This window comes from Gadus chalcogrammus, chromosome 6, assembly GCF_026213295.1.
Source record: "Gadus chalcogrammus isolate NIFS_2021 chromosome 6, NIFS_Gcha_1.0, whole genome shotgun sequence".
In the NCBI taxonomy this organism is placed as follows: Eukaryota; Metazoa; Chordata; class Actinopteri; order Gadiformes; family Gadidae; genus Gadus; species Gadus chalcogrammus.
Genome location: NC_079417.1, coordinates 10,294,599 through 10,305,702, shown reverse-complemented (window position 1 = coordinate 10,305,702; position 11,104 = coordinate 10,294,599). Strand labels below are relative to the sequence as shown.

Sequence of the window (11,104 nt, the reverse complement as noted above, 5' to 3'; positions counted from 1 at the left end):
AGTACATGCATGTATGTGAGTGGGTTATTGTCTGTATGGAGGACAAAAAAGGGCATGATTTGAGTGCTAACAATGCCGGCCTGCCTGAATGCACAAGGTAGTTATGTCAGAGTGAGAAACCCATGAGCAATGGCATTTTGCCTTTCTGTCGCTGATAGAGTACAGCTCCAAGGCACCCCTGGAATTGATCAGAGTGCATCATAAATGGCTGGTTCAAGTCCATATAGTGTAGTAATATGATGATATACAGTCAATCCATTTCTTTTTAAGTATTTATGTTTCTCATCCCATGTGATGGTGGTTTAAGATGACTTTTGTGTGCTTTTTAAACCCTTACTTTTCATTGAATGGCAGATACAAATCCTGGTGTGTCTCACTGTGGCATTGAAGAAGACAACATTAGAAATAGAGGGGTTTGGTTCTTGCACTGGAGCAATCTCTCTGGGATCCATACTGTAGTCTCTTTGCTCACCATCTTGCCAGAAACTTGACCTGGCTCTTAAAAATATCAAACTTTCTGTGTGTGAGCTATACACTGCTGCTGGAAAAGTTGCATACCTGTTCCCACATGTTCCAGCTGCGCTTCAAAACTTGGACTATAGACCAGGTTTTCGTTCAAGTATGGTTGATGGTTTCTCAGTCTCAGTTCTGACATGCAGTCTTCCATCCCTATCTGAAACTCAGCAGGAGCAGAGATGAGACCAAAGGGGATACGAACACTCTTATACCCCCCCATGGTGTGATGAATGCAGATAACGGGTCAGCTCTCTGGATCAAGAAATCTCTGATGATAAGCCTTCCACTGATCTAGTACAGAAAACCACCACCTGAGAGTCGAGCCTGTATCTGGAGATGGGATGACGGTCAGGTACTGACCGACATCCCAACTGGGGTAAGGGGTAACTGGGGTAAGTTCTGCTCTGGGAGATGAACAGGGTAGACAGGAGGATGCCAATTTGATAATTTCTGTTCCAGTGAGTTTGTTTGCACAAAGAGATGAATCTCTGTTCAGTTTCCAAATGTTGGTGCGGTTGACAGCTGAACATGTGGTGTACAACATCAGTAGAAGGAAGGGTGGCATTAAGACCTATTCTGTCTTAGAAAGCGATTATTAAAGCCCATGATGGGTCACTTGAGACCGGAGTCTACTGACACAAGAATTGGGATGGTGAGAGCTTCAGTGGTGGTTCGCCTGCTGCTCTGAAAAAAACTAATATCAAGCTGGTGTATGGAATTTTTGTTTAGTTTGAGGAAAGTCTAATTAGTGGTCCACTTCTCAAAAACATCATTAATTGGACGGATGTGGTGGTGTGCGGGAGATATCGCCTCCTCCGAGCTATGATGCTGACCTTGGTTCCAGTGTCACACAATTATTTTGTAATTGTACTGTGACTCTGTCCAACAAAGTACTTGCAAGACATTGTTAACCAATGTTAACATTGTTAACCAATGAGGCTAATGGTTAGCCTCAGTGAGGCTTACTGTGCGTGCGTGCGTGCGTGCGTGCGTGCGTGCGTGCGTGCGTGCGTGCGTGCGTGCGTGCGTGCGTGCGTGCGTGCGTGCGTGCGTGTGATATAATCTGGCTTGGCCTTTTTCAATCTTGCAAAAAAAGACCCATTTCTCCAAAGGAAAACAGTGATTGCACTGGTCATCTTGATGTCTGCCCACTGTATCTCACTTGGGATGTAGACTGTGAGATGACCTCCCTTCTCCCGGGATGTTGTAGCCCGGTGGTCTTCATTGCTTCCAGGAATATCGTTGTGTGTGAGGTCAGTTTGAAGCTCACAGACACACACTGGGACTTTTTTTTGTTGCTGTTCATTTTCCAGGCTTACAGCTTCACTAATCCTTTCAATCCGGATCTCATCAGACTTTGATGTCACCCCCGGGGGACTGAAATGAAATGTGATGCTGTCAAGGACAGGATACATTTGATGTATAAGGTAATGGTAGGGGTATTCCTCAGCATCTGCATTACTTGTTCTGCATCACTTGAAGGCCACAGCTTCTCCTTCAGTTCAATGAAAGGAAACAGGAAGGTCGTAGGTCATTCTCCGGGATGACGGGATTCTATTTTATGTTCAGGAGTTAGTGGTCGACGTCAGATGCACCATCTTCCTTCAAAGTGGCCTTTTAAGATATTTTTTACGCTGGATAGTGTCAGGTTACTCTTAATCTCTGTATTTTAGATGTAATCCAGGATTTACTGCTCTGATGACTGCTTTCACCACCTCTGGGTCTGAGTCTCAGTTCCGCAGCCCGGCCTCCATCTGATGAATGAGGCTTGTGTTGGACAACTTGTCCCTTTGTCCTTGTGCACGGATCTTTACATTAATTCTAAATTCGCTCCGGAGAGTTACCTCTGGCACTGGTGGGTCAGGTAGGCTTACATGTCTAAGCTGAGGGTTGCGGTGGTTAACAGGTGCTCATATTTTCCTGCGGATCTCTTAGTCATTCTTATTGGGAATTATGATTGAACAAATTGGTTCTTGATGTCAGGTAAGTGGCTTTGGTCAGGGGATGTGTTTACTGCCTTTTCTGCTCCTCTAAGTTCTTCCATGAATGAGAGTAGATCTCTGAGGCAGTTACACATCCTAAACTTGAGTATGTTCCAGCATTCAAATGAACATATCTTTTCGAGTCGGATCGTTGATTTTTAAATATAAATATTACGCATACCTAATGCTCTTGCGCCTATACTGGGTGACGTAAGGATACACAGTGAAGCCGTTTGGGGCTACAGAGTAATTTAGAGTACTGGATCGCAGAAAAGTTTGTTCTTCTTGAACGAATCGTTCATGAATCCCACATCACCATGATGTAGCACTGTGCGACGAAAGAGAAGAGCTGTGATTGGGTATCAACGAAACATGTGAACCATTGTTGCCACAATATGAAAGTAAAAGTACTTCATGTGTTTGATCCACTTGTTTATGGAAGGATTGACTTTGACAAAAACTTCGATCCTACTAATGTGTTAACACTGTACCACCCTGCTTACAAGAAATAACGTGTGGGGGGTTAAAGTACAGTGAGTTGTGCCAGTGGATGATTCCAAGCTCGAGGACTGGAAAAATATCCCTGGCAATCAATCCTGTAAATATCTTAATTATTTATTTTGTATGTTCACTTATTCTCTCTATATGTAAAACCTTGTTTAAAACAAGTGCAATGCATTATGCTGCTCGGTGTTCATTTATACGTTTAAGCATGTTTTTGCAGCTAGGGTCTGTTTTCAGTGAACGTTCAACTTTAATTTGTTTAATTATAAAAGTATATTTTGTGATAACCATATTGTTAATCTTTTTTTTTCAGATCGGTCTTGATTAAAAGGTCATCTTTAATTCACGGAGGAATAATTTACCTACCCTATCTGTCCCATACGGTTTTGGTACCTGAGGTGCAAATCAATTGTAAAAAAGTATTGACTAACAACCTTGTTAAGCATCTATTAAGCCAGCCTTATTCAGATACATTCAGACAGGTGATAAAACAGTCAAATGTAATCAGTCATTCATATAGGAAAATAAAATAGAAACAGCCACAGCTGAAACTGTATCCTCATTCCCCACACAGATCGTCTTATAACATGCACAACCATGCCCTCATCCCCCACCTCTACACAGATCGTCTGATAACATTCACGAGAATACAGCTGAAACTGATTGCTCATCCCCAGTGATCATCTTATAACATGCACAACCATGCCCTAATCCCCCACCTCTACACAGATCGTCTGATAACATGCACAATAAGGACAAATCTATTTGCTTTACTCAAGCTCCATGTCCTAAATGTGTGTATATTTAGATGTATTTAGTCAGGACATCAGTACTGACAAGCCAGATTCTGAGCTGCTGTGTTTGTATCTGGTCAACAACCTCCTCCTCCTCAACGTAACATTTGTCATCCATATCTGGCAGAGAAAAGCTATTGGGAACTGAATTAGACTCACTGCTATGAAATACCTCACATTATTAGAGTGGTTCATTATTAGTTTGTTTTGCATGTTTTAATTTGAATACAGGGAGGCTCTGAGTAAAGTCAGCCAAGTCAAATATTTGTGTGCGTGTTTGATGACAGAATCAATAAGTTCAGTGCCAAACCAAGTACAAGCTGTCTTGGCGGTGTGTGTATAGATGTGTTTTTTCCTGAACGTAACAGCCCTGGTAGTCCTCCATCATATCCCTGATCACAAAATGTACCTCTCTACATTTGACAGGACTCAAGTAACCTCTTCTTGCAACAAGTTGTACCTCGGGGTTAGCCATCTACAACCTTAAAATGTGCAAAAACATACACAATGGCAATAAGTGCAGCACAGATGTCCTGGTTCGACGCTTCCAAAAGCAGCTAATTCTGCCTGTGTCAAGCCCTCCTTTAACTACCCCGCAAACCATTTTAAAAAGATGGAAAGCAAACAACAGCATGTGACTGAGACCCGTCTCTGCCTGGCCTGCAAAAAAATAGCTTCACCATCCTCTGGTAGCCCATAGATGCATGTGAAAGTTTAAGCCCATCACAATGGCTGTTGTTGCAACAACTCTGCAGCTACCCTCTCCACTGTAGTATGACAGCTCTCCACTTTTGTTAACAGGCAGTGTATGGCTGTGAAACATGCCTATAAGTAGGTTCTCAATCAGGTGATCTGGTCTCTGTTAACCCAGGCATCTTCACCTAGTTCTGTTTTCAGATAATTCAATACTCTGCAAACTGGCTTTAATGTTTGGCAGTTAATTATGATTTGTGGGTCTTTAACCTCTCTCACAATCCAGCATCCGAGTAGAGACTTTACTCAGAGGTTTGTCCTATTTGGGCTCATCGTCACAATGCATTTGCCTTCACCCTGGCTCTGGAATCCAGATCGGCAGATATGGTTAATTCCAACACAGGTCCTTAAAGACAAGTAAATACAAGTAAATAAAACAATGCCCCAGTAAGACACCACGTCTAGCAAACCGACAAAATCGGCAAGCTCATTTGCTAATTGTTCGGCCGATTAAAAAGTCATATAAAGCAAGCACCTAAGCCTCAATAGATATTTTAATAGCTAGGACATGCAAAAGGTTAGCGTGACACCACAGATGAAATGTCAGCTTACGAGCTCCAGCTGAATCTTAGTTTATGAAGCCAGCCAAGCATGACCAAGTGACATTCAAAGAGCAGCTGTGTGGCTGTTATAATAACTACTACCGAGCAATCTTGCTAAGCTAGGCTGCTAGTTCCAACCTCCATATTCAAATGGCTTCTAATTCAACATAATACAGTCATTTGTTGTGACATGATCTAGAAAACAACCCTTACCATTTGTGGACAAGGCATACTCCAACCACCGCAGACCCATCAGGTTTCTGGATATCGTGTCCCTCCTCTAGCTGATCAGTAGCCAGGACTCCGGGGAAAAAACACCAGTCGGGTGTCTGCCTCATCCTGGTTTTGGGTTGCTGCCCTGGTCTCCATGAGACAGACCGATGGCCAGACTACATCCCTGGTCTGTCCTCCATGAGACAGGCTAACGGACACACTATATGTCTGGTCTCCATGAGACAGACCAACTGACAGACTACATCCCTGGTCTGTCCTCCTTGAGACAGACCAACTGACAGATTATATAATAATAATAATAATAATAATAATAATAATAATAATAATAATAATAATAATAATGGATTGAATTTATATAGCGCTTTTCTAGACACTCAAAGACGCTTTTACAGGGAAGGGGGAACCTCACTAACCACCACCAGTGTGTAGCACCCACTTGGGTGATGCACGGCAGTCAATCTGCACCAGAACGCTCACCACACACCAGCTTGAGGTGATACATCCCTGGTCGGTCCTCCATGAGACAGACTAACGGACACACTATATCCCTGGTCTCCATGAGACAGACCAACAGGCAGACTACATCCCTGGTCTGTCCTCCTTGAGACAAACTAACGGACAGACTAGATCCCTGGTCTGTCCTCCATGAGACAGACTAACGGACAGACTATAACCCTGTTCTCCATGAGACAGACCAACGGACAGACTACATCCCTGGTCCGTCCTCCTTGAGACAGACTAACTGACAGACTACATCCCTGGTCTGTCCTCCTTGAGACAGACCAACGGACAGACTACATCCCTGGTCTGTCCTCCTTGAGACAGACCAACGGACAGACTACATCCCTGGTCTGTGATCCTTGAGACAGACTTACGGACAGACTACATCCCTGATCCGTCCTCCATGAGACAGACCAACGGACAGACTACATCCCTGTTCTCCATGAGACAGACCAATGGACAGACTACATCCCTGATCCGTCCTCCATGAGACAGACCAACGGACAGACTACATCCCTGGTCTCAAAGAGACAAACTAACGGACAGACCACATCCCTGGTCTGTCATCCTCGAGACAGACTAACAGACAGACTAATGGACAGGGTTTTCAATGCGCCCTGACCCTTTTGGGGCGACCAGCAGGGCCCGTTGCTAAATTAAACGTTGGAAGTATGGCGTCTTCCTTTGCAAACAAAGCCTTAAGTGCAGTCGTTTGTGCTTATTTTGGTGAAAACCTTCCGGTTCGTTTAATACTGTGTCGATAGCAGAATCAACAGATTCTGCGGTATCCATCTTGGTTGTTATCAAAAACAATGGCCCTACCCTTGGCCGTCATCGTATTTATCCCGCCTACTTTTAGATAAACGGTTGTGATTGGCCCGGTAAGGTTCTTGTCGAAGCAGAAAATCCGCTCTATGTGAGCAATTCCAGTCCCATAAATAGAATGTTAGAATAAGTTTACCAAAGGCGCTAATTTTGACTACATGAGATGTTAATTAAAGATGTTAATGATTGTAAAAATAAACAACATTCAACTGTTGGTATGGTATGTCCATATCTTGGTTAGACTCCAAATAGTGTTGGCAGCTACGTCTAGGTATTTACAAAGTTGAAGCAGATGAAAAACATTATCCTGTTTCGATTTAGAGTAAAGGAAATTGTCACATTCCGTCACTGAAATAATGGATTACCAAGGCCTTTTAGTTTTTTGAAAAACATGTCAATACATACTTTATATCGTAGAAACATCAATAATAATACAAACAAACAAAACAGGATAATGCAAAAAAAGTCAGGATGGATTGTTGGGACAGTAATGTAACAATAAAACAGTGGTCAATATATGTTGCCAATGTTTGTTTGGTAAGAATAAACACATATGCAAACAATTGGTGTGGAGACACTAGATATATCTATAACATTATATTCTACTAAATCCTATAGGAAACTATAGTCGTAGTAATAGAAAACTATGATTAAATACAACAAAATGTATTGTTCATCAACGAATTAATGTAATTCTGCGCTTTGTGTGTGTGTGTGTGCGTATGTGTGAGTGTGTGGTGTGTGAGTGTGTGTGTTTGTGTGTGTGTACAGATTGTGGAGAACTCCATCTGTTGCTATTTCTAACCCTAACCCTGTTGCTGTGTATCCCCCCCTGCAGACGTCAGGCTCTTTATGACACCTCCTTCTCTTTGTTGTGGTCGTTAGTGCTGATGCTGTTGAGTCGCTCTCTTTCGTTCTGTTGCTGCGCCTCACGCCGGTCGCGTACTTCGCCCTCCATATGGTAACCCACCATCATCTGGTAGACCACCACCCCGATGATAGCCCCAAGAAACGGGGCAAAGATGGGCACCAGGAACCAGCAGTTTCGAGCCCTGAGGAACAGAAATCCTCACAATCAATAGAGGTGTAGGACACAACAAATATACCCAACTCAGGCAATAGTGTCAGATGAGAGGAACGCTTGTGTGTCAGTGATGTCCTCATAGCGGGAGGGGGAGATGATATGTACACCAGACTCACGTGAAGACCTCCATGCCCCAGCCAGCCATCGAGGTGAAGATACGTGGCCCCAGATCCCTGGCAGGGTTGACGGCATAGCCAGAGTTAAAGCCCATCGCCAGTCCAATGACCAGAACCACAAAGCCCACAGTGAAGGCCTCGAGCCCCTGGGGTATGGGGTTGTTGTATGGATCCACAATGGCCAGGATGCATACGATCAGGGCTGCCGTTCCAATGAGCTATGGTGGATGGATGGGCACACATGAAGCAATATTGGAAGAGAATACCGACGGTCTAACCATAACCCTGTACAAGCCATAACCCTGTACAAGCCAAGCTATTGTGTAACAGAATGTATAAAGATGATTAAACTAGAAATTGGGCACAGTCAAGGTGGATACCTGATCAAAGAAGCCATTGAGAATCGTGAGATGTTTTCCAGGATAGGTAGCGAAGATGCCGGCAGTAGACCGATTTCCCGTCACGTTAAAGTTGTCAGGATGGTCCCACAGGGCATCTTTAGATAAACAAAATAATCGTTTAATACTTTTTGTTGTCCCAGTCAATATTACAATGATGTCAAAATCTACAGCAGAGATCCTTTGGGTTTGATACAATAACATAATAGCACCGTGATAAAATAAAATTAAATTTGACTTGATCCCTTACCATAGTACATGCCAAAGATTATTGCAGAACCCAGGAATGCTCCCAGTGTCTGAAAGGCAAAGTATACTGGGAACTTTCTCCACGGTTCTCTTCCGAGTAGGCAAAGGGCAAAGGTCACAGCCGGATTCAGATGGCCTCCTGTCGGAAAAACATGTACAACAGGATCATATTAAAAATAATGATCATTAGAGTCCCACCCCCACCTGCTTCTAGTGACTAGCATTGCTTTGTCAAATACAAATAAGTATCTGAAATTGTTTGTGCTTGACAGTTCCTTGGCTTACCCGACACTTGGCCACAGACTAGAATGCCCAGGGTGGCCGCAAAGCCGAAGGAAAAGTTGACAGTTAGAAACATGCCATGGGATCCTCCGCTGAGCACTAGTTGAGCTACAGCGCCGCAGCCAAACATCTGGGGAGAGAAACATATAGGTCAATGTCAGCAGAACACAACAGTTTGGTCTGTGGGCGGCGTCCAATATCACTCTCTCACTGGCTCTCCAGAAAAATGCACTGACTGAATGACTGGATATTTGTCCCACATAGAGGTCACCTTATTGGGTGAAGGGCGGATGTGATTGTTATCAGTGAAATTGAAAGCCAGTTTTTGTGGACTGGACTCGTGTCTAAACTGAGGGGTGTGTAGACGGTCACACATCTCACCACCATCTGTAGAGGTTACATTTTGACTTTGGTTCAGAAATAATATTTGCTGGTATTATTACATTGTGTATATTGATAGAAAAATCTGAATAAGTGAGATAAGGTCTCCACAGTTTTTCACTGCATACTTCGTTAAACATTCTAATTTGCATGTGTGTGATCTTGCAAGTGCATGTGTCTATGTCTTTGCATGCACGTGCCTGCCTGCCTGTAAGCACTACAAGTGCTTCATGCATCTGTTTTCGATGAAAGGACGTGCATTAGGTTCTGGCTGAGGCTACCAATATAAACCCTCTGAATGGGACGCATTCCACCCAGACCACAGGACTCTTACAATGAGGTTAGCCTCGGGGAACCACATTCAATCGTCCTGGCGCCTAAGGGACGCTCTCCATCACTGGGTCTCGGCTAAAGCCCCGTAAATATAACGTATAAAGTCCCTTTGATGATCGCCGCTGTCCGCAGCTAAGTAAAGGACATCTGAAGTCCAAATTCTTTAAGACCAGAATACTTTCAGACCATTTTCTCCAAATGTCAGAGGCATCCGATTGCAGACGGCTCAACATGGGCCAGCAAACTTAGGTCGGATGAGATTTCCATAGAATTGAAGCCTTAATTGTCCTCTAGAGTTCAAATTTGCTATTGGAATAAAAACATATGTTTGGTGAAATATTTACTTTTGATACTTTTTACGTGTTCACCCTATTAGTAAAAATAAATCCGGAAGAAAACTGAAAATCTAAAACTAGCTAAAGCTTGTCTACTAATCGGAAAACATGTAATTGCCCTAATTATAGCGCTTTTCATCCAGCAAGTCGTCAAAGCATTAACAAGTTTGGATTAGTTGACCATGCATGATATCCCATCCATCCCAATTTCCCTGCCATCTATATACGGGCTTGGGTGCTCATGTGAATGTTTTAATGTCTTGCTCTCTGTGCATCTCCAGATACTTTGATCTCTCTGCTTACAACTAAAATTTTATTCAGCAATTCATGTTTACACATTAAACATGATGAGGGGTTAAGAAACATAAAGGATACTGGTTTATTAAACATAAATTGTACAACGTAATGGTTTATCAAACATAAACCAGTATAATTTCTTGGTCTCTAAATTTACATCTCAAAATAAATTGTACAAATCAACTACAGCAAATACTACATAAGTGTGTCAGAGGGAAAACATAAAGACTGATCAAATCTACTGACGTCACCTGTGAGAAGTAAGGGTGGTGAGCAAGATTCCTTATGGGTTAGTTGCCATAGGCGTTCTCCATTGTATGCTTGGAGCATAAAGCATTCATTAAGAATAACAATGAACAGAACTTTACTTCCGAAGAAAATGTGAGAAATACTATATTAACACACACACACACACACACACACACACACACACACACACACACACACACACACACACACACACACACACACACACACACACACACACACACACACACTCACTCACAAAGACATTGACAACCAACGCACAGTCACACACACATTAAGCATGATGAACTTACTACAAGGATGAGTGTGCCAAGACATTCTGCCAGGGCCTGGCGAAGCAACAGGTTGCGGACCTGGCAGGTTCTGGACAGCTTGTCCAAATACACCTTCTGTCTTCCCATGTTGTGTTCTGAGAGTGGTTCGGTGGGTGATGGTCGTCAGCTGATACGTCCTTCTGTGATGTGATGTTCAGAACACGAGTCTCCTCTTCTTATAATTTTGATATGGGTCCTGGCTGGACACATGCCAAGTCCTCGGCCCCACCCTCTTCGGACACGCCTCTTTCTCTCCTGCCATTCCAACAGGCATGCTCACTTGCTGTCTCCCTTTCGATCATTCACTGCCGCCCTTTCACTAATGCACACGCACAGACACACACACACACACATGTCCAGAACACAAACACACACACACACACAAACAGCTGTAATA

General features: G+C 43.3%; 1 protein-coding gene across 2 annotated transcripts; it reads right to left on the bottom strand.

Moving 5' to 3' along the window:
• Positions 1-6,588: 6,588 nt before the first annotated feature.
• aqp3a (aquaporin 3a) lies at positions 6,589-10,875 on the bottom strand. Of its 2 annotated transcripts, none has more exons than XM_056592205.1 (6): positions 10,378-10,530; positions 8,784-8,910; positions 8,500-8,637; positions 8,232-8,347; positions 7,852-8,069; positions 6,589-7,703 (listed from the first exon to the last, which is right to left on the bottom strand). In XM_056592205.1, exons 2-6 carry the CDS (start codon positions 8,908-8,910, stop codon positions 7,502-7,504), a joined length of 801 nt encoding a protein of 266 aa, XP_056448180.1. In that variant the 5' UTR covers positions 10,378-10,530; the 3' UTR covers positions 6,589-7,501. The 2 variants fall into 2 exon arrangements, with proteins under 2 accessions (XP_056448180.1, XP_056448179.1); XM_056592204.1 differs by lacking the exon at positions 10,378-10,530 and adding an exon at positions 10,687-10,875 and having other exon boundaries at positions 6,590-7,703.
• Positions 10,876-11,104: the final 229 nt, after the last annotated feature.

Excerpts from the sequence above, each read along its gene's own strand:
- aqp3a (XM_056592204.1), bottom strand. The coding sequence starts at position 10,794 with ATGGGAAGACAGAAGGTGTATTTGGACAAGCTGTCCAGAACCTGCCAG. Across the intron at positions 8,070-8,231 it reads TCAATGGCTTCTTTGATCAG|CTCATTGGAACGGCAGCCCT; the intron begins GTATCCACCTTG and ends CATCCACCATAG. Across the intron at positions 7,704-7,851 it reads TGGGGCATGGAGGTCTTCAC|GGCTCGAAACTGCTGGTTCC; the intron begins GTGAGTCTGGTG and ends TCTGTTCCTCAG.